General features: G+C 38.5%; 2 protein-coding genes across 2 annotated transcripts in view; one reads left to right on the top strand and one right to left on the bottom strand.

Moving 5' to 3' along the window:
- LRBA (LPS responsive beige-like anchor protein) overlaps nt 1-22,085 on the bottom strand; it is a 746,337-nt gene that overhangs the window by 286,349 nt on the left and 437,903 nt on the right. The window lies entirely within an intron of this gene.
- Nucleotides 18,077-19,156, top strand: MAB21L2 (mab-21 like 2). Its single transcript, XM_052655101.1, has one exon. It carries the CDS (start codon nt 18,077-18,079, stop codon nt 19,154-19,156), a length of 1,080 nt encoding a protein of 359 aa, XP_052511061.1.

Here is a 22,085-nt window from a genome sequence, read left to right as displayed (position 1 = left end):
AAGTATTGAAACAGCAAACAACAGACATTTAATATGCAATACATGTTCTTAAAACTTACCTGCATTCAATTCATTAAAGCCTTCAAACACTTAAACAGTACAAATATTATTAACTGAGAGCTCTGAGAGATTCAAAAGTATGTCTCATTCATTTCTTATGAGTAAGATGTCTTATGTCTTACATCTTTTTCATTTCTGTTTCCCTGCTGCCCAGAATTGGGTTTGTTAGGAAGTAATCTTTTTCAATCTTATTACAAATTTGTATATAAGCATAGATCTTGGCAATCTAACAATAATAAAACTTATCAATTAGCATCATATAATCACAAGAGTGAAAAAAGGCTATTTTTTCTCAAACTATTTAAAAAAAATTTTGGCCACACTGTGTAGCACGTGCCGACCAGGGACTGAACACACGCCCTGCCCCCTGCAGTGGAAGTTCACAGTCATAACCCCTAGACCACCAGGGAATTCCAGCAATACAGGAATGTGTGGTTTTCCGGGGGGAGGGAGAAGCTGCCACGGGGCTTGTGGGATCTTGGTTCCCTGGCCATGGATTACACCAGCATCCCAAGGAGTGGAAGTACAGTCTTAACCACTGGACCGCCAGGGAAGTCCCTACCTACGTTTCGTATTGATCACACACAACACTGTAGAGGGGCAGCATATGAATTACGGTTTTACATATATTTTTTTATGACAGCTCTCAAGGTAATTCCAGCTGACAATTCCCATGGCAAAGTATACGCAGCACATAATGGAAACCTGGTTTAATTCTTTAATATACAAAAGACAATAAAATATGGTAAAGCTATACAACCTGAGTTATTTAAAAACAAACTAGATTTTCAAAGTTATTTATTTACATATACAAATATTTAAATCTGCTGAATAAATATTAATAATGAAGGAAATTAAATCCCTTAAAAGTTAACCACTATTATTCTAACTATTCCATTTTATGCTCTTTTTTGCTCCTTCTCTTCAACTCTTTCTTCATGAATATAACATAAGCTTAATGTATGTAAAATCACAGCAGAAATGATTTTGTATTATTTTTTCACTTAAAATTTCTTTTGAAATACTTTAAATATGACTAATGCTCTAATTATATAAATCTGTCACTTCAATTCCCTTATAAAAAACTTGTAAAAAAGAATCACAGAATCATATGGCATTTTTATGAGACTGGAATATTAACTTACTATATCTAAATTATATCTGAAAGAGTCAAAGGTATAAAATAATTAATGAATGAATAAAATGTGATTTAATAAACCATAAAATGAAACAGACTCATTTCAAAAAAAAAGTTATTTTAGGATCTTATTGGACTTTTTTCTAATTAAAGATTTCCAATTAAATTATTTAGGAAAAGCTGCAAAGTAATTTACATTTTAAAAGTTCAAAGAAGATCAATAATTGATATTGATTTCAGTCTAAAATGTTTTCAGTAATACAAATAGTAATTACCATGACAAAATTTTTCATTAAATGTGAATTGATCTTTATTGAATAAGGAAGAACTTGAATAACTAAATTCCTGCAAGCCAAATATATGGATATGAGTTTTAAAAATACACGAAGTATTGCAGTGCTTATAAAACAGAATGCCACCAACTTCCACGTAAAAGCTGAAATCCAAAAAGAAACTGAAATTGATGCCAGTTTACTTCTGAGAGCTTACTATATTTGGTAAACTGCTTCCTGTTTGATCACACAGTGGTTTCAATTTTATATAAAGACTCATTATAAGCCACAATGTTTCCTAAATATAAAATATGCATTTTATTAACTCCATTTCCTTTTTACAAACAGCCATGGACATAACTACCAATCACTTTAAAACCAAATTTACATTTCAAGCATTTTTCTAATGATTTAGTACGTATTAGTTTGGAAATTTCCTAACCAGACTACATAACAGTTTACACTGCAACCATCTCTTAAAACTTGCATAAGATGATGATAATGACAACTGCTATTTGGTCTTCCATGAATTTAAAAAGGAAAGCAAAACAAACAAACAGAAACACAAGCCTGGGGTCTCTTTATCTGTCTGCACTGTTTGATCATGTCACATTTCAGAGTAGTATATACCAAGCTTTCTCCTCTTCTGAAAATTAGTGGGAAAGAAAAGGACTTTGGAGTATCTTGAGAAGGTAAGGATAAGGAGGTTTGCAAAGTATCACTTAAGCTGCAGGAAAGCAGAAGTTCAGAAACCATCATAGACAACTGCAGAAAGGGCATTAAAAAACAGAAAGAGCATGGCATTGGAAGGATACCAAAAAAAACTGCTTTTAAAAAAACTCATTATCTTCGCAAGTCATGTTTTGCTACTTCCTAGCTTTAGAATTAATCCAGTTATTTAATTTCTCTGTGCCTTGGTTACTACACAGATAGGGATAATGACAGGTTACAACTCATACATTTACTGAGAGGATTAAGACAATGAAAGTGCTTTGTATAGTGCCTGGCACAGAATAAGCGCTCAATATGTTTGTGTAAATCTCATTTCAATTGAGTTCTAAAAGAGTTTTAAAACATTGCCTCTAGAAATCTCACACTGAAAATCTGACCTTGGTTATGGAAAGAAACCTGGTAGAAAAAGGAGGGCACCGAAGTTACTGACCAATCTATAGCTATTTCTGGAGCATGTACTATGTATCAAGTCATGCAATGCCACCAAATAAACAAAGTGATACCTGCTTTTCAATAACTTTTCACATTGTTAAGGTAATAAAGGGAGAAGAATACATAGATAATGACATAGAGAAGACAACAAAAATGAAAAGATAAACTGTTTGAGATTGATGGTAACTAGAATATGAGTTCAAAGAAAGCTCTCTGTGGGATATTACATGATAAATGCAAGGATGTCAGCCTGGAAAGACAAAAACTTCAGACTGAGGGTCAGTGGAAAACAAAATTGATTAGGTCGAGTTTTTTAAATGCCAAAGAATAATGACATAATGAAAGCCTGTTTTGTTCTATCCATATAAGTAAAAATTTGTCAAAGGAACTAGAATTAATGCAGGTATTTGACAGAATCACTCAATTACTGAATCAATGAAAAGTTCCCATGCTTCCTTTGATGTCTCCTTCTTTCCACAAACAGTTACTGAATACCTACTATCTAGAAAGTTAAAAGTGAAAGTGAAGTCACTCAGTTGTGTCTGACTCTTTGCGACCCCATGGACTGTAGCTTATCAGGCTCCTCCGTCTGTGGGATTTTCCAGGCAAGAGTGCTGGAGTGGATTGCCATTTCCTTCTCCAGGGGATCTTCCCAACCCAGGAATCAAACCTGGGTCTCCCGCATTGCAGGCAGATGCTTTACCGTCTGAGCCACCAGGAAAGCACTATCTAGAAGGTAGTATGTAAGACGCTGGGAATAAGAAATCATTAAGATTGGGGCTATACTTGGTAGGATGAAAAAAGGTCAGTGTAGATAATCTCAGAAGAGAACCAACCAAGCTTATTTTACTAGCACTATTTTATCTTCTTTTAAGTGAACAAACTGTATTCTTATTACAACTTAAAAGATTTTACAATTTTAAGAGTGAATCAAATTGACGCATTTATTACATTTTAGATATACATTCATATCAAAAGCACACATTCCTAAACTCCATCCTGAAAGAACTAATCACTTAAAAACATACCAACTGAGGGAGTTTAGGGACTTGAATATAATTTAAGTTGAGGCGCCTGGAAACCTGTGCTAGACTGTCTTGCACAGGAGCCCTCAGATTTACAATACCCTAGCCGTTTTGTCAGCTGCCAGAAAACCAGTAAGTACAAAAAACTAATCCAGGCTGGAAAAGGGGAAAATGAGAATAATTTAGAAATACATTAGGGCTAGAAGAATATAACTGACCTCCAGCAGGTAATTCAACATTTATAAGAGCATGTAACCTTGGGCAAAGTACTCTGCCTTCTGCATCTCACTCTCTCCATCTGCACCTCAAAGGGCTGTAGAGAGGATCTGTGAGTTAACATAGAGAAAGCACTTACCGTGGTGCTTACACAGAGTAACTGTCTCATATGTCTTACCACTGTTGTAAAAGCATCTCTTCAATATCCACTTAGTGAACAATAATCCCTGGCAAAAGTAAACAACAGCTCTAAAAAAGAGGGAGTGTTCAAAAGTGGTACAACAGAAGAAAAAGTAGGAAGTCACAGAATGGTGCTAGTGATCTAAATGTGTTTAGGAGAGGAGAGGTAAACCAGAGGTCACACCAAATGCGTGTTTTAAATAAGCCTATGAAAAGAGAAAGAGAATTATAATCTATATTTAACAAAATCTAAGTAACTTCCAACCACTGTATATCACCCTAACAAAAGTTAAACTAATAATGAAGAGTATACTTCTAACAGTATAGAATTTGGAATCCCATCACAATGGTTTGTTCAGCTTGTGTAAGTCACAACTGATTGGACACAGTCCCTCTGGGCATGCCATTTCATCCAGACTGGACGGTTCATTAGTCATAATTACTATAACTGTACAGCAGAGACTGCAGTTTTATCTCATCATACATCTTTGATCAAGCTGCTTCAATTTCTGCTTCATCAGCATTTGAAGTTACATTACTGGAGTTTTTTATTTTCCATCAGTGATTAACACAGATTAGGCTGTTCTATCAAAACATGGATTTGGTCTTCACATTTAGTAAGGAGGGCCCAGATCTGACCACCATTTGACCTCTGACACTTCAAAAGCACCTAAACACCATGAATCATCAACTGAAATCCAGAATGTTACAGAGAAAATTAAACAAAGAAAAGAACTGACCTGTGTTAAAAGCGTAAGACGACTGGACTTATCGACATTGAGACTAACCATATTTGCTGCAGCTTCTCATTAAACATTAAATCACACATCAGAAGAACACATCATACATATTAATTGTTTCTCAATGTCATTTCAGAAAGACTCATATCACAATTAGTGCTTCTCTCAAACTATAAACTACATAAAGAAATTTCCCATGAAGCTTGAAGACAAAATGATGTAGAAGATTGTACCAAAAGCTTAAGAAACAGATGGATAATAGATTTCACTGAACACTAAAGCATAACATACTTAGTTTAGAAAGGAAAATGTTGCCAAAACATGGTTCAAATGCAAAACACTGAATGAAATTGATGTGTCAGGAATTTTTTTCTTCCAAGTTCTATTGGAGAACAATAGGGGACTAAAAGGCCTGTCTCACAATTTTTGTGTCTCACTATTTTCACGTGCAAAGTGTCCCCACTGTAGGCTGCATGAACAATCATAACCGACAGTTACATGCAGGCACTGAGGCTGCAAAAATCCCAGAGTAATTAGCGTTGTCTGAATGCAATGACATCTGTGTTCTCATGGTCCTCAAGACATGTCAGGCCAATAAGATGTATATGAAAAAATATGACAAGCATTGCGAATGCCCTTCTGAAAGGTCTTACACTTTGGGGGAACACCGAAGAAATAACACATGTCATCTTCTTTTCGTAAGCAGTATATTTAAGATTAAAAGATCTAAAAAGGCCTTTTGAGTCATTCATTCTCTTTTTGCTGGCTATAAAGCATTTATTCAGCACTCGGCGATGCAGCATGAAAAAAAGTCTGCTGCACGTTTCTCTCTTTAAAACTTTCTTAACACCAGTGGTTTTGTGCAATGGCAGCATGTGTGCCCATTCCCATAAGTGACAAAATGGGGAGCATATCTTATTAACACTGCTCAGATTCTTTACATTTTAATGGTAAAATAATCTCTCTTAGTACTGGACATATAACAACTTAAAGTGTGCTGACAAATGCCTTAGAATTATGTTTGCATTCTTCTAATAATAGAGACTGTCAAACTGATTGCATTAAAAAGCCTTTGTTTTAGGACACCTAATGCTTTTGCCGAGTGGTGCCTATAGCTGAGCCCTCTCTCTGGGCTGTAGCAGTATGTTGGAGCATGCACTTGCTCCAAGAAAGACATTAGTCATCATTAACAGAAGCACTGACACCAAATCTAAGTGCCTCTCCACAATGACCAAGTGGCAATCATCTTTCTCTTACACTGTCACTGCTGATTAGGATTTTCTTTCATGAAAATTTAATTTGTCCCCCTTTCTTCAGCTTTTTTTTTTTTTTACATTCCTATAAAACTCTGCATTCAGGAAAGATTTCAAATACAGCAAAAGACACTGTACCTATAACATAGCTGACAATATAGAGGTTACAAGATTCTCACTAAATATTTTATCTAATCCAGCAGAAAAATACAGGTTAGAGGATGAGTAACAGACAACAGGGAGAAAACAATGACTCTAACAGGAATCTTGCTTTAAAGAATCTGCAAACCTCGAAGGAGGACCAAAGATATCACATAATATGAAAGCTTCTTTAAAACTAAGATGGTCATATTTCAATAGTAGCCATCTTTCACTATGTTTCAATTGTGTATTTTTTCATTTCTTAAGAAGGAAGACAGGGGTATTCACCCAGACATGTCACTGCAAACTTAAGAAAATATCTAAGCATCCGTACCATCAGTGTGCATTAACCTGCTGGTTACGTGAAAAAAAAAGAGCGGGGCTGAGCAGTGGTATTTTCAGTTGCACTGGACAAATGAAAGTGATTCATGTGGCCATGCTCCGTACCCCATGACTAGATGATACTACAGACTTAAACTGCAGTTCTGTACAATATCACAGTGTTAAACAAGATATCCGAGCGATAAGTTATTTAAGGAAGTCTTAAAAAACATTTACTTTTCTGTTTTATTTCAATTTGTTTAAAGTCTTCAAAAAAAAAATGTAAGCATGTGATAGTTTGCAAGGATCCTGGTACAATCCAAACTCCCACTTTCTAGTTATAAATAATATCTTCTCTTTATATTACTTAAATTTTGTAACAAAGTAGATGTTGGCTTAAATTTAAAATATTTCTTATATCATTTTATATCCCTTTTAGAACATGTGTACTTTTAATCAAAACCTGTTACACTTTTGTGTTTAAGTGAATATGAACTATACTTACCTTTAAGTGTAAATATCCATACGAAAGGCTTTTAAAAAAAGTATCAGCCTCACTTTTTAAATTCAGAAACAACCATAATTTATCAAACTTTAATCATTAAATGTTCAATTCCTGACTATTTTACTGTGAAAAGTAATATAAAACAAATTTGAAGGTCAAATAGTAACTGCTTAGTGTCTAATACATCACATACACAAATGGTTCGAGTTTTTTTCCTACTGCAGTTGAAACATTTCAGAAGAAATTAGGATTTATAAAGGATTTTTAGGGGCAATTTCTAACTACTAAACTTTTATAAGTTCGGAGTTATCATGAATAAGTAAGGATCTAGTCTAAATTAAAAGGAAAACCATGCAATAATAACCTAATTGTGCTTGCAGAATATCTTCACAAACATTTCTTAACTTCTAAACAAAGTAAAAATGCTTTTTGAATTCTCAAAAGGTTAAAAGTAAACTCTACTGAGTTGCACAGAATTTTACAAATCAAAATTTCCAAAGCTTACAACATAATTACTAATTCTGAGATCCAGTACTGAGATCCAGTACGTGTTCAAGTAGAGGAGTTTAGCTCTGTAACTTCCACCCCTCAACCTAAACCTCCAAGTCACTTGTCAGTTAAGGGTTGGGCGATTTATTGACCGGCCCTGGAAGTATACTGTCAGGGCTGAAGGAAATATGAGAGAGGGTTGTGGCGACTGTTCTGGAGCTCATTGATAATGACATACCTGCCTCTGTCACCCATTACCCATACTACAAACTACTTAGACCTAACTGAAAAATCAATAGCCTACTTGCACTGGTTCCTGTGGCTGCCTCCTTTGATTGTCAGCTCCTGTCTAGGGTCAGCACTTACATGAAAGGGGCTGTGACTGCCTGATGCTTTCAGGACAACCTAACGATATGAAACTAGCCAACAGAACAGTAAATTCTGTCTCTCTGCCCTCCTCATCAATTAGGCTTTGACTAGGCTTGCCTGTAGAAACCTGACCTTTTAAGTTTAGGCGAATATGGACTAGCTGAACACACCATTGCCCTCAGCACTGAGCCAGGAAATCTACTGACAGGTTAAACAAAACAGAAGGTTGTAACTGTCATAATTTGCATTGCACTTTCACGCCAACAAGGGTGTTATCAGTAGGGGCAAGCCCTGGAACACACAACTCCAGCACCCTTAAGCCACGCTACTCATAAATTTTCAAGTGAAGTGAGATAAAACATAAATTCACAAATAGCAATACATTTCTCATCTCTTAGTCTTTTAGGCTTGCACTTTGCAAACCCACAGAGTGTCCATCAGCAACTCTCTCGGTGGTCACCTGCCATGCCTACTACATTAACAAGGGATTTCCAAAGAATACAATATAGACATAAAAATAACTCAACTATGCCCATTGAAAAGCTATTTTAGAGTGAATTTATAATAAAGCAGACAGACTGATTGATCTATAACTCAAAATGAGAACAATTAGATCTCAGTATGCTGTCTTTTCCTGCCTCACTTCCCTCTCTCCAAAAATATCCACAAGCTCAGACAAATAATAAGTTATTGCATAAGTGAAGGGAGGTGTTGAAATTATTTCCTACCATGCTAGTCTGATATAGCGTCTTTTACAGTTTGAGGGAAAACTAAGAACATCTGTCAAGTAAAAGATGTTAACACTTTTATGCTTGTCAGATCTTCTGATGAAAACAAGTGAAAACCATGAGAAAGTAGCATAAAACTTACTTTAGTGACTCATGTTTTGAAAACCATTTCCCTGCTTGGGTCTACCTTTTATCACAACATAAATATGGTAATGTTATGGTTGCTTAAAGCAACGTCATTTCTCTAAAGAGAAGACTGAACATTCCTTTAAGTTCATTGTGACCTTGAACTTTATTTGGCTTCAAGAACCAATATTTACAGATTAGCTAATCTTAGTGAAAATATCAGAAACACTGAAAGACAGTTCAACAGCCTGAGGAAATAAACACACCTGCCAACCCTGTGTACACTTTTAAACACATACAGTTTTGTTAAATATATAATAATACACAACCTGTTTCATTTTCACATTTCTGTGATCCAACTCTTATCAAGCAATAATTAGCATACGCTTAGAATTTATTCCAGCTTGTTAATGGGATGTCCCTCACAACTGTCTTCAATCTATAATTTGCATTCTTCCCTGAAGTCTAAAATATGGACTATAACCATTTGTAAGCTTTTTTTTCTGTGATTATTTTCACACTGAAAACTTTCAGATGGTTGTATCAGAAAAGCTCTGAAACTCTAAATGTGTGCAAAAAAGATTTCTGATTTAAAATCAACTGCTAAAGATATAAACAACAACTCTGATCATGTTGGGGTAAGAAATTATAGATTTCTGACTATCTAGAAGAGGCAGAAAAACTCCTCATCTGTCCCCCCATTTAACAATTGAGAAAATATAAGTAGAGATAATGACTTGATCAAGGTCACTCACACAACTTGTAACTAAGGAAAGGTAAAAATTCATGGCTTCTTATCCCCTAGACTAATGCTCTTTAATAAGCTACCCACCCCAATATTCTTGGGCTTCCCATATGACTCAGCTGGTAAAGAATCTGCCCGCAATGCGGGAGACCTGGGTTGGGAAGACCCCCTGGAGAAAGGAAAGGCTGCCCACTCCAGTATTCTGGCCTGGAGAATTCCATGGAGCTTATAGTCCATGGGGTCGCAGAGAGTCGGACACAACTGCCCGACTTTAAATGTAACGTATGTCTCCCTTTATCTTATCTATCCAGGTAAGCTATGTGACAGCCAACGAACTTACATTAAAAAAAAAACAACACAGCTTTGTATTTCATTAATTTTCAATACAATTTATAGAAAGTTTTGACTAATTTGAAGGAAAGATTAGATCTGTAGAACATTTAACCAACAAGGTTAAATAACCAACAGAACAAATAACTATTAGAAATATAAGATCTAATTAAGTAAGGTTGGAACCCTTTACTTATCTAATAAGATGATTTAACTGTGCATCTGGTAGCCTTTCAGGTCCTCTGTGTGCACCTATCTGATAGCAAAGTGAAAGGGCATGGACAGTGTCTGTCCCAGCAAGCAAATCATTTGGAAAAAGTCACAGTCGTAGATCAAAGATTTTTCACTCTATCTAGGCTGATTTAAACCTACCAACCCAGGTTTTGTCTACAGACAAAACCAGTCAAAAAGTAAGAGAGTGATTCTTTAGGATCCAAAGATAATAAGGGAAGGGAGAAAGGGAAAATTCAGAAAAGAAACAGACTGGCAGAATCTTGATATACATAGGCCCAGACAGCTGTTTTATATCCCAGCTTTACTTCACATGGTTAAAGGAAGAGTTTCCACTCCTTAGATCATCAGATATTATTTCATTTATACTACACAGATGTCTTCTATATGTAGATTAGAGCCAATGAAGGATTTTTGTTGTTGTTATTTAACCACTACCAGGAATCACAGAAACCTCTCAGCACATCACTTTTACTCATAGTGTTTAAAGGAAGGAACAGGCTAGACTTTTTAACGTTTTCATTAAAAATATCACAAAGTCTATTAAAAATTTCCTGTAATTGTAGCAGAAGATGGATTCAAGATTACTACTACTAATAATAATACAGACGGAGTGCTGCAGAACCTATATATTTCAAGAAAAACAGATGTTGAAAAGAACTAGTTTTCCTGAAGTGTAACAAAAACTTACCTACAATATGCTTCACTGATAAATTTTAAACAGAGATCCACAAAATGTCTCATATGGACTGAAAGAAACATGGAACATAACATCAAGTCTTACATTTTGAACTAAGCACCGCTCAGTACTGGCATAATCAACATCCCTCCTCTCCATCATCTGTTTCGTAAATGTCTGGCACTGATCACAAGAGAAAGGAGAAACGGGAGTGGGGATGGCTCTGAGATCCCAAGAAACATTCTACATGTGAGTCAGTACTATTATCTTAGGAAACAAAGGAAACCACATCTTCTTTAAAGCAAACAATTCGATGTTCCAAATAGAACTGAACGAAACTGAAATCAAAAGCCTTGACTTATCTAGCATCAAGTTTAATAGTAACAATCTTGATTTTCTATCTTCTGGAAGTGATATTAAAGGCCAGTAAAAGTTTGTTTCTCAAAGATGGAGGAGACATAAATAATAACCCACTAATTATATAATCCTCCTATAAATCGTTAAGAATTGGCTCTAGTAAAAGCACACTTTCATTTGCTGGAAATTATAGTAAGTTATGATGTCAATGTTATTAAACAGGAAAAATATAATATATACCTCAGAGTAGATTAGTAAGTTAAAAATTGTTAAATTAATGAAAGAAGGAAGAAAGGAAAGATGAAGGAAGGAATGAAAGAAGACAGACAAGGCAGACTTTTATCTGTTCAAACTTCTCAGAACTGTCTTATAGAAATAAAGGAATGTGACTGCTGCAACTCAAAAATGTGTATGTTTCTTGGTAAAGTTAAAAGACATAAGTGAAAATATAGTAAAGTCAATGAAATACCTTCTGAAAAATGATCGCCAAATTAACTAAGGCTGTCTTAACACTGCATATCCTAGCTCAATAATGTTGCATTTACATTTCAATCAGGCTAAAAACTGCTCGCTTCCATTTTCCTGAATACAGGTTCCTGGCTCTATAATCATCTACTTGATGATACGACCTTATGAATAGCTTAATAAAGTACTCATGTACCAGCTGGTACTAAACTTCTGAAAAAATCATCTATTGTATTTTCAATTGTCTCATCCTACTAAATTACACAGAATTAGACTTATAAAAGCTTAATAAGCGTAAATATCACTAATCAAATATATTAGCCAACGTAACCCAAACAAATTTAATTCTACAAAACAATATTCAAAAGGTATATAGAAGTATTTTTCAGTAGAGTTTGAGGCTTCAGTAATGCAAAGTTAAGACCATTCCTTTGACTTCATAGAACACTAAATTGAAACTGTTCAAATGAGAACAATATCCTTGGCTTACCAATGAATGTGATTACAAAGTTTGAGTTTCTTCTTTTTTTTTTAAGCTATTTTGTGAAGCAAATTTAAAAAAACAACTTGTTTTGACAGTATGACTGACCATTTAAAGTAAAAGGAACTATTGTGAACTGCTCAAAGAAAACACCGAATGACTGACTATTCTCCAGATTGACTTCAGAGTCATAATTATCAATAGCTTAGAAATAATTTCTCTCACACTTGGGAGTTTTGGAAAATTAGATCATTTGACATAGAATGAAAGAGAATGTGATTTTACTTTGAATGTATACCATATAATCCTAACAGTTGGTGCTATTGAAGCTTCTTACAGATATTTTAATATCTTCATCAATTAACTTTCATCAATTAATACACTAACAAACTATGTTTGGATTATTCTTGTTTTTACTGGAATAGTTTTTAAATTGGGGAATTTAATACTTATTATCCCTTTTACACCTTGATCCCCTAAAAAAGAATTTTCTTAAAAATATTAAGCATTTCTATAAATACTCTGAATGATTAAGCATATAAGAACCAAACACTTAGCAATGTGCATTGATATTTTTACAGTCAGATTTTAGAGAATAAGAATATTTACAGGTAAACATGTGATCTTTTGTTCTCCCAAAAGTATAAATCCTTCAGACAGTTGATATTTTTAAGTCAATAATCTGATTATTTTTTAAATAATTCTAAAATTTTTCCTGGTATAAAGTTTCCATACTCTTTAGCAAAGATTATTAAAATACTATATGCTGTTTCTAGGGATAATAAATTAATGGGTATCTTTTAAGTCCCAGTGATATGATAAAGTAAAACTTGCTCTGAAGTTTAACTCAGCACATTTCTAAGTAAAGATCAGCAAAAAATTAAACAGTTTAAGGATTTTGAATTCCCTGGAAATGTAAACAGGATTATAACTGTCAGATGTACAGAAGCACTGGCTTCGGCCATTAGTTTGGTTTTGCTCTGGGAAACACAACATGCACTACTGAATCATTTCTTTTCAAATCCATACATTCCCTGCAGCAGTTCAAGCTTCATCAGCAGTGCAAGAACGTATAAAAATGACAGGCAAGGAGCATCAGTTTTCTTTTTCTCTCATACTGTTTGCCTGCAAATGGAAGACAGTGTTGTTTCTCAAAGAACTGAAGTTGAGATTGCTTAAGTCAATTGCTGAAGGAAAATATGACTGAATTCTCTATGCAAGAAAGTCTTGTAATTGGATAAACTAAGAAAATCAAGCACTGTAGTATTATAAGATTAATATTCTAACTTACTTGCCCATTATTCAATTAGAAATATTTTCAGCTTTTTAAGGTTTCTGTCAACTCATCATCTTATTTTAGCACCATTCATACAGTACCTGGTTCTGCTTCTGATTTTAAATATAAAAAGCCCTTCAAATTAAAATATACAATTTTTTTCAAAAACATTGTATTTGTATAAAGAGTTAAAATTTTTATTCCCCAGTTTCTGTACGCATAAGTGTTTCACTGCAAAGAGAAATTCAATTAATAATTAAAAGTTTATTTAACCACGACCAAGTAAAAATAGGATCTAATGTATGACCTGGCTACTCTTCTGGAGCTTAAACATTCACATTTTTCAAAAACTAGCACAGTAATTGCTGTAATTTGACTCACTTTTTTTTTTTCTTAAGGAAATAGGAACTTTTCAGACTAAGGTTTAAACATACATATTTGAGTTTATAGTAACTAAAAACATGCCCACCTCAGTATTATCATCTATAGTCTTATAAAATATTCCTAGTGTAAGGACGATGAAGGTAAATCCTAGAGAAGTCTGAAGGTTATGAGCTACATGAAATCCAAAACAAAACACTCAAATCACACACTGCATGTCCTCCTTCTCTTTTTAGGAATGTCTGTAGCCAGACCAACATGATAAGTCTGGGCAGAAGCATGCTGATGTTGGCACTGCCTAAACCAAACAAACAAGATGTTTAACAGTCAAATAAAATGTCCTGCAGCCTCCCTAATGAATTTGTCAAGGACCATCAGATTCCGCTCCCCCTCTTTTGCCTCATTAACTCAAGTATGATGAGACGGATTATAACAAGAGAATACAGATCAATCGGTCTGAAGACTTGAAGTGGCTTTTAGCCTCTAGAGTTTCTTTCTCTCACTTGGTCTCCTTTAATAGAATACGGTATCTCCTGCAGAAGCGGCTGCCACTTCGTTTTAATACACCATCAAGGAGCTGCTGATGGACTTCTATACTAACATACATAAAAGCAGGGTGACAGGGGCTCTTCAATTACAGCCTCCTCGGATACCGTTTCCCCTTCAATTATTCAACCAGAGGAAGAGCGGTCCGCAAACACACAGCTGAAGCTGCTCTGGGAGCGGAGGCAGCCAGTGAGCTGGGGTGGGGGAGGGGGGAGGAAGGGGACCAGCAAGAGGGAGCATTATTTGCTGGAAGTGTTTAAGTTTATTGCTCAAATGATGTTTCTAATTAGTACCACGGCAATAAATTAAAGTCGCCTTTGTTTAACTGATTTATTATTTACTAGAGCATCTACCTCGGACAGGGTAAATTGGTAATGAATTGTTTTTAAATCAAAACATTTGTAACGTTTTATCATCCCTCGGCCTCAGTATGTAAAAGTGGACCAGTGAGGGGACTAGGGTAGGACGAGGCTTGGCCTTGCGGGCCGAGCCGGGAGGAGAGGCGGCGAGAAGCTCCGCTCGGCCGGGCCGCCCCACCCGGGAAGGGCGCGGGGCGGAGGGCGCCGGCCGGCGGGCTGGGCGCGCGGAGGCGGGCCGGCGCCGTCACCCGGGGCCTCGCGCACATGCTCGCTCCCCGGGGCGTCGCGGCCCGGGCGGTCCTCGCGCCAGGCCTGGGCGGCTCAGACTGGGGGCGCGGGGAGAGGGTTCAGGAGGGCAGGCTCCGCACCTCCTGCCCCGCCGCCAGTCTCCGCCCAGCAACGGCCCTCGGGAGAAGGCGCGCGGGATCCTCCGCCGGCGTTCACGCCGCCCCCGCCGCCAAGTGCCCCTGCTGCCACTGCCACTGCCCAGAGCGCCGCTGCGGCCGCGGCCAACTGCCCGATGCCAGCAGAGCCCGGGCGCCCGCGCGCGCGGACCGCCGGTCCCCGTCCATCCCCGCCGCGGCCCGGGGTCCGACGCCAGCCGAGTGCCCGGGAAGGCGGGAGACCGCCAGAGCCCGCGGCCGCCGGCGCCACCGCCACTCCCGAGAAGTCACTACAGCTCGGCGTTCCGGAGTCCCGCGGACTGCTCTTCCAACCCCGGCTGCTGAGACGGATGGCGGACGGCAAATCCGACTTAATTCAAAAAGGACAAAAAGGGCAAACTTCATTAGAAAGAGACTTATAGCAACGAGTGAAGGGCTGACAAGATGCCAGTGGTCTGCACCAGACGTGTAAGAAAGAACCAAGAGGTCCGAGTGTCTGACAGCAAGTACCTGATGAAACAAACTTTCCCTCTGCAACTGAATTCGGGTTCACCTGATTCAGCCTTAAGAGAGCAAGTCAAACCTTCCCACGGGGTTTTGCAAAGCCGCATATAGTTTGCAAAATGAAGTCTTAACACAATCGGCTTCATAGATTTTCATTGTTATAGCATTATCGGAGAACATAAGGTCCAAAATCTAACTAAAAGCATTCCCATCTACTTGATGTGTCCTAAAGAGACTCAGAACCCACACACCTGAGGTTCAAACATACACCTTCAATTCTAAGCAAATCAGAAACACTGTTACACCTTTTTCAACCAAAAATACCTAAAGGCTACCATAGGTTCAGCTTGAAAGGCTAATAATACACAGACTAAAAGCACATGCGTGAGTTTCACTGAAATGCCAAGGGAGGAGCAAGCCATCTGTGTAATCAATAACAGGATAGTTTATAGATTTTTGCAGCAGTGAAGTCTTTTAAAAGCAAGAGTCAATTATGAAAATAAAATGATTTTATAAGAGAAATTCTGTACTGCCTGAAAAATATACTCAAAATTAGATTTGTAACATAAACATTTTAAGAAAACTTTAACTCAGGCTCACATTTACTTCCCTTCGTTTTTATTAAGTTTAAAATTTTAGTGGTTTATTTTAAAAGTATATCCAACGAAATTCTACCATATATAAATCTGCACCATTTCTCACAACTTAAACATATTTTCTAATAAGTTAGTTCTTGAAACAATTACTATTAAATATATCTTAATCTTAATTATGAAGTAATTATAAAACAAGGTACTTGCACTATTTGTGTCCTGCCTTGTTTTTCAACAGCATATGGAAATTACTGAAAAGAGATTTACGATTATAAACCCTCACCCCATGTCCAACCCCCCCTCCCCAACAACTGCCCAACTGGCGCACACATACAGCAATTGCTAGGGTTCTTGGCAACAATGAGAGGGGAGGGGAAGAAAAGGAAGACTGCCTGAGGAGAAAATCTAGAAAAATTTAGGTCCTTTCCCAGATTTCCCTTCCTCCTTCCGTTTGCCTTGAAGCGAAAGTAATTTTGTTAGAGTCTGCACCTTCTTCACAATGCTGATAGGAAAGGAAAAAAAAAAGTGAACCTTTCTGAACCACTGCCACTCTCTCTTGAATCATTCCAGCCATCTCCAAGAAGTCCCTTCTCTATATACTCTTTTTCGTCCTGGCAAATGATAAGAGCGGACGATAAAGAAGAGGGGGCTGTAAAATGTGTGTAAGCGTTTGACTTCTACTATCTCCTCCTATTTTCTTACTTCTCTCTTTCCTCCCTTTCTTTATCAAGGGCAGCGGTGGCTGCTACTGTTTGCCAAGCATGCCTGTCTTCTCTCTGGGATTGGCTACAGCACTGACAGCTCGGATAGCGATTGTAGGAACTGAAGCTCCACCCCCCTCATGATGGTACAGGACCATTCATAAACTAAATAACTCCAGGAAACAGCAAGGGAAGAGAGAGAGATTGGGTGGGGGGTGGGGGGGGGAGAGAAAGAGGGAGAGAGGGAAAAAGACAGGGAGGGAAAAGGAGGGAGGGGGAGAGGGAGGGAGGGAGAAGGAGAGAGATTAGGGGAGAGAGAGAGAGAGATCGGAGGGGAGGAGGGAGAGACGACTCAGAAAGTGGAATCTGCACAAGCAACCTAAAGGGGGAGGAGAAGAAAAATCCTGAAGTCGTTATAACTAAACCCCAGATGCAACGCAAGCAAGGACTTCGTCACACTAAAACAGATTCTGTGAGAGCCAAATTTATAAATTACGAAACAGAAATGAAAATCAAAGAACTTCCAGAGGTTTGCACCTAGAGAAAGACAAGAAGAACCCACTGCAAACAAGCCAACCCAGTCCAAACAACGCCTCCAGTAGGAAAAGAGGAAAACCGCTACCAGAGGACCCCCTGAGCGGAGAGCAGACCTACAAGCCGGGAGTGCAAGGCGTCTGAGAACCTCTGCGCGTGCTGCGGACTGAGTTGCACTTCGCTGCTCTCTGGACATTAATTACACCCTTCACCTTCCATTTGGGGGACGGTGAGGAGAAAAGCACTCACCTAAGCTGAATAAAGAAGTGCTACCAGCGTGGGAGAGAAGTTTAAGAATGAAACACTGAATGTTTTGCTTTTATTTTTAAATTTACTTCAGCACTTAACAGACCTCATTTCCAGATTTCTGGACCATCTCCGCTGCAGACGTCTAAGCCTAACCTCTTGGTAACCTGAATTTTTCCGTCTCACCCTGTCTTTCCCCACCCCCCTTCTTTCCCTTCATCTTGCCCGCAGGCACATCTTCGTTTCACTTATCAAGAGAAAGGGAAAAAAAGTCCCAGCAGGTACTTTTCTTTTTCAAAGATTTTTTTTTTTCTTCTTATTTTCTGGAGAAGAAAAAAAGCTTTCAAAAGAGGGGAAAGAAAGCGCTAGACGGCTGAAGCATCAGCCGGTCAGCCCAGGTGGAAACAAGAGTGAACGTGGGGCTCAAGGGGAGCGCAGTGCCTCTTTCGCAAGCCGCAGGGCCACCACCAGCGCGTGAGCCTTGGATCCCTCAACGTATTGCGAGACGCCGGTGTACAGCCCGGACTTGTGCCCCAACATGATCGCCGCCCAGGCCAAGCTGGTTTACCAGCTCAATAAATACTACACCGAGCGCTGCCAGGCGCGCAAGGCAGCCATCGCCAAGACCATCCGAGAGGTCTGTAAGGTGGTCTCGGACGTGCTCAAGGAGGTGGAGGTGCAGGAGCCTCGCTTCATCAGCTCCCTGAGCGAGATCGATGCCCGCTACGAGGGTCTGGAGGTCATCTCGCCCACGGAATTCGAGGTGGTGCTCTACCTAAACCAGATGGGCGTCTTCAACTTCGTGGACGACGGCTCGCTGCCCGGCTGCGCGGTGCTCAAACTGAGCGATGGGCGGAAGCGGAGCATGTCTCTCTGGGTCGAGTTCATCACGGCGTCCGGCTACCTCTCGGCACGCAAGATCCGCTCCCGTTTCCAGACGCTGGTGGCTCAGGCGGTGGACAAGTGCAGCTACCGGGATGTGGTCAAGATGATCGCGGACACCAGCGAGGTCAAGCTGCGCATCAGGGAGCGCTACGTGGTGCAAATCACTCCCGCGTTCAAGTGCACCGGCATCTGGCCCCGCAGCGCGGCACAGTGGCCGATGCCCCACATCCCCTGGCCTGGCCCCAATCGGGTGGCGGAGGTCAAGGCCGAAGGGTTCAACTTGCTCTCTAAGGAGTGCTACTCGCTGACCGGCAAGCAGAGCTCCGCCGAGAGCGACGCCTGGGTGCTCCAGTTTGGGGAGGCTGAAAACCGTCTGCTGATGGGCGGCTGCCGAAACAAGTGTCTCTCGGTGCTGAAGACGCTGCGGGACCGCCACCTGGAGCTGCCCGGCCAGCCGCTCAACAACTACCACATGAAGACGCTGCTGCTGTACGAGTGCGAGAAGCATCCGCGGGAAACGGACTGGGACGAGGCGTGCCTCGGAGACCGGCTCAACGGCATCCTGCTGCAGCTCATCTCCTGCCTGCAGTGCCGCCGCTGCCCCCACTACTTTCTGCCCAACCTCGACCTTTTCCAGGGCAAGCCCCACTCGGCCCTGGAGAGCGCTGCCAAGCAGACCTGGAGGTTGGCCAGGGAGATTCTCACCAATCCCAAAAGCCTGGACAAACTATAGGGCGCTGGGGACTGCTTGAAAAGCGACACGGACGGGAATGCTCTCGAACACACGACACACACACAACTCGGCGACAAGCTGCGAGAACTCCAGGCACAAACTTTTCCTGTCAGCCACCTAAGAGGAACGGAACCCGGCAGAAGACTTCCTTAATTCACAAGCAAACAAAAAGGAGAGCAAACCCACCACCCAACCAAAATCACATTCTTGCACAAAAGTGATCGTTTTCTTCCAAACAATGTGAATTTAAAAGGTCACACAAAAGAAGCAATCGGGCTTTGCCACCACAAAATGAAACCCAAGGTACATTTTCAAATCAAAATATAGTCGTTTCTCCCTTTTCCTTCTCTCCCCCTCTTCTCTTTCTCCCTCTCCCATCCTCCCCACTTTGTTTTGGGTTGCCTGAATGTTGTCACCAAGTGAAAAAAAAAAAAGTATTTAATTATATGTAAAATTCTTCTTTTAAAAACAAAGTTTTGCTGATGTTAACTGTATCTCAGTGCCAATGTCAAATATGCCCCTCCTTCTCCCACACCTCTTCCCTCACCCTAAGCAGTCTTGTTGAAAACAGTAATAAAAATATGACTTTACGTTGTAATTGACTGATTGTGGATTGTTCTTAAATGAAGGCAGGTGAGAGCACAGTTTATAGTTTATAATATAAAGATGTGAACTTGAGGAACTAAATGCAAGAAGCTTCCATTTTAACTCCAGTCTGCAAAATTTACAAATGTAGAACATTTTGTAGATTTAACCATTCAAGTTTCCACCAAGATATTTAGAACAAGGAAAATTTTAATTTTACACAACTATACGTTTGTTCTGTAGATTTTCAGATTAAAAGTAGTATCTTATTTCACACTTGAAAAAAGAACAGATTTTGTATGGAAGAACTAATTCTGATCCTAACTTTAAAAGAAAAAGTTTTTTCACATTAAAAATTAAGAGACTTGCTCTCTTATGCTATAATTTTTAAAAATCCCAAGCCTGAATTACAAAAGAAACATTTATGGATCCTTTCTGAATAGTTAACACGATGAGTTAATACTTAGCCTCCAATCATTTATTCTCTTCAAGTTTTAAATAATACAAACTTAACAATTAAATCAGCAACAGTAAAAGAGAGTAAAATGGATACAGTAATTTTCCTTTTCCCCAGCAAATGGTGAAATGAACAATCCAGATTTATAAATTACTCCAAGTTTTTAAATGCCTTAGTGATAAATGCTGTAACTATGATCATCTTTTTAGAATCCAAATCCCAGAATTATTCAGAAGTAGCTCATAGGTAATTTAAATTTTAAAAAGTGTTTCATACTATTTTTATGACCAAAGAAAAATTACATATAAGTAGGCTCCTCTTCTTTCTGCCTTTCTAATGTATTCATTTCAACGTTTCAACTTTAACAAAGGTTTCTTTTTAATTCAAGGAAATAACTGATTACAAAATTAAATAATCAGTAAAACTGAAAGCATCCCCAAGGTTCTTCTTTATGCTGGAGGTGACTGTATACTCCATTAGACATGCTAATACAAGGCACAAGTACTGAATACATGTCAGATTTTGCCCTTTAATATGTAAAATTTATTATTTGAATTAGCCCATTTTTTAACTTCCTGAGAAAATCCCTGAATGAGAGATGCAAAGAAAAATGTTCTACAAAGCAAATTTTAAAGATCAGAGGAAGAAGTCAGAGTGGGGGTCGCAGGGTATGGAGGGATGAGCAGCAGGATAGCAGAGATGGATGAAAACAAGGAAGCTACTCAGAGCTCTAGTGCCTAGTTCACTTGGTAAAGCAGGCTTCAATTTTTAAGATTCCCAGGTAAAAATTCCATAGCAAAAAATAGTTCTGAGTTAGAAATATAAACTTCGATTTTATCAGTTCTGAAATCATCTCCACTCTTTCAACCTATCCTAGACCTTTCTCAGGTCTCTCTTCCTGCAAACACAGAATAAACACTGTAACAATAACTAGATAGGCATATATACCAGTTTTTTAAATAATACAGATGAATTTACTCTCTAGGGAAAATGTTCTGATTTTTAAGAACAATTTCAAAGCAAGCAGAAGGTACTTACATTTACAAAGAAATGACGTAAGGGCACGGTGTTTAGTTGAAAAGATAAAAATGACATTTTAAAATGACCATTTTTTTACTCACGAAAGTATATAAAGCATTAGACATGTCTCCTCCCAAATGTCCCAGGAAAAAAGTTTTAAGAAACAAAAATTCCCCCAAATTCAGTATCTTTTTTTCATCCTTATTTAATGTACTGCAGGTATCACCAACAAGAAAAGAAAAAACTCCAGTCCCTCAATTTAAAAAGCACAAACACCTATACAAAATCAACAATTCTTCAAATAATGGGCTGAAACATTTTACTAATAGAAAGTAGCTACAGTTTTGATTTCTGTACATTTGGCAGGACGCAGCAGTGCCAGGTCTGTGATTAAGCTCGAAGATCCTACATTACACAAGCAGCAGGGGAAAAAATAATTTAGTGATGCTGCACAGAAAAAGATCAGACAGAAACAGAACTTATAACTTCCCCCAAAAGGAGTCAATAACTTCCAAGAGCCTAACCATAAAGACTGGCAGAGGTTTTAACAATAAGGACAACTCATTAGATACTTTTTAAATAAATCACATTTTAGACTTTAGGCCATGTATGTCCCAAAACATAGTATTTTGGGTTAAATTTTGGCCTTTCACACTCACAAATTACTATAAATTAGAGAGTTTAAGTAATTTTGGTTACTTTTCTTTCCTAAAAACTAAAACAGGTTTTCAGACATTTCAGCCATATAACAAAGTAGAAATTTTTTCTAGCTGATATAATTTCAGAATTAAAGTTTTCTCTACATTGGATTAGCTGCATTCTCAAACTCAAAACAATCAGTTCCAGCATAGACTTCCTTTCATACAG

The sequence above is a fragment of the Budorcas taxicolor genome, chromosome 17 (assembly GCF_023091745.1).
Source record: "Budorcas taxicolor isolate Tak-1 chromosome 17, Takin1.1, whole genome shotgun sequence".
NCBI classification, from domain to species: domain Eukaryota; kingdom Metazoa; phylum Chordata; class Mammalia; order Artiodactyla; family Bovidae; genus Budorcas; species Budorcas taxicolor.
The sequence above is the reverse complement of the archived record's forward strand: the minus strand, read 5'-3'. Positions and strand labels throughout refer to the sequence as shown.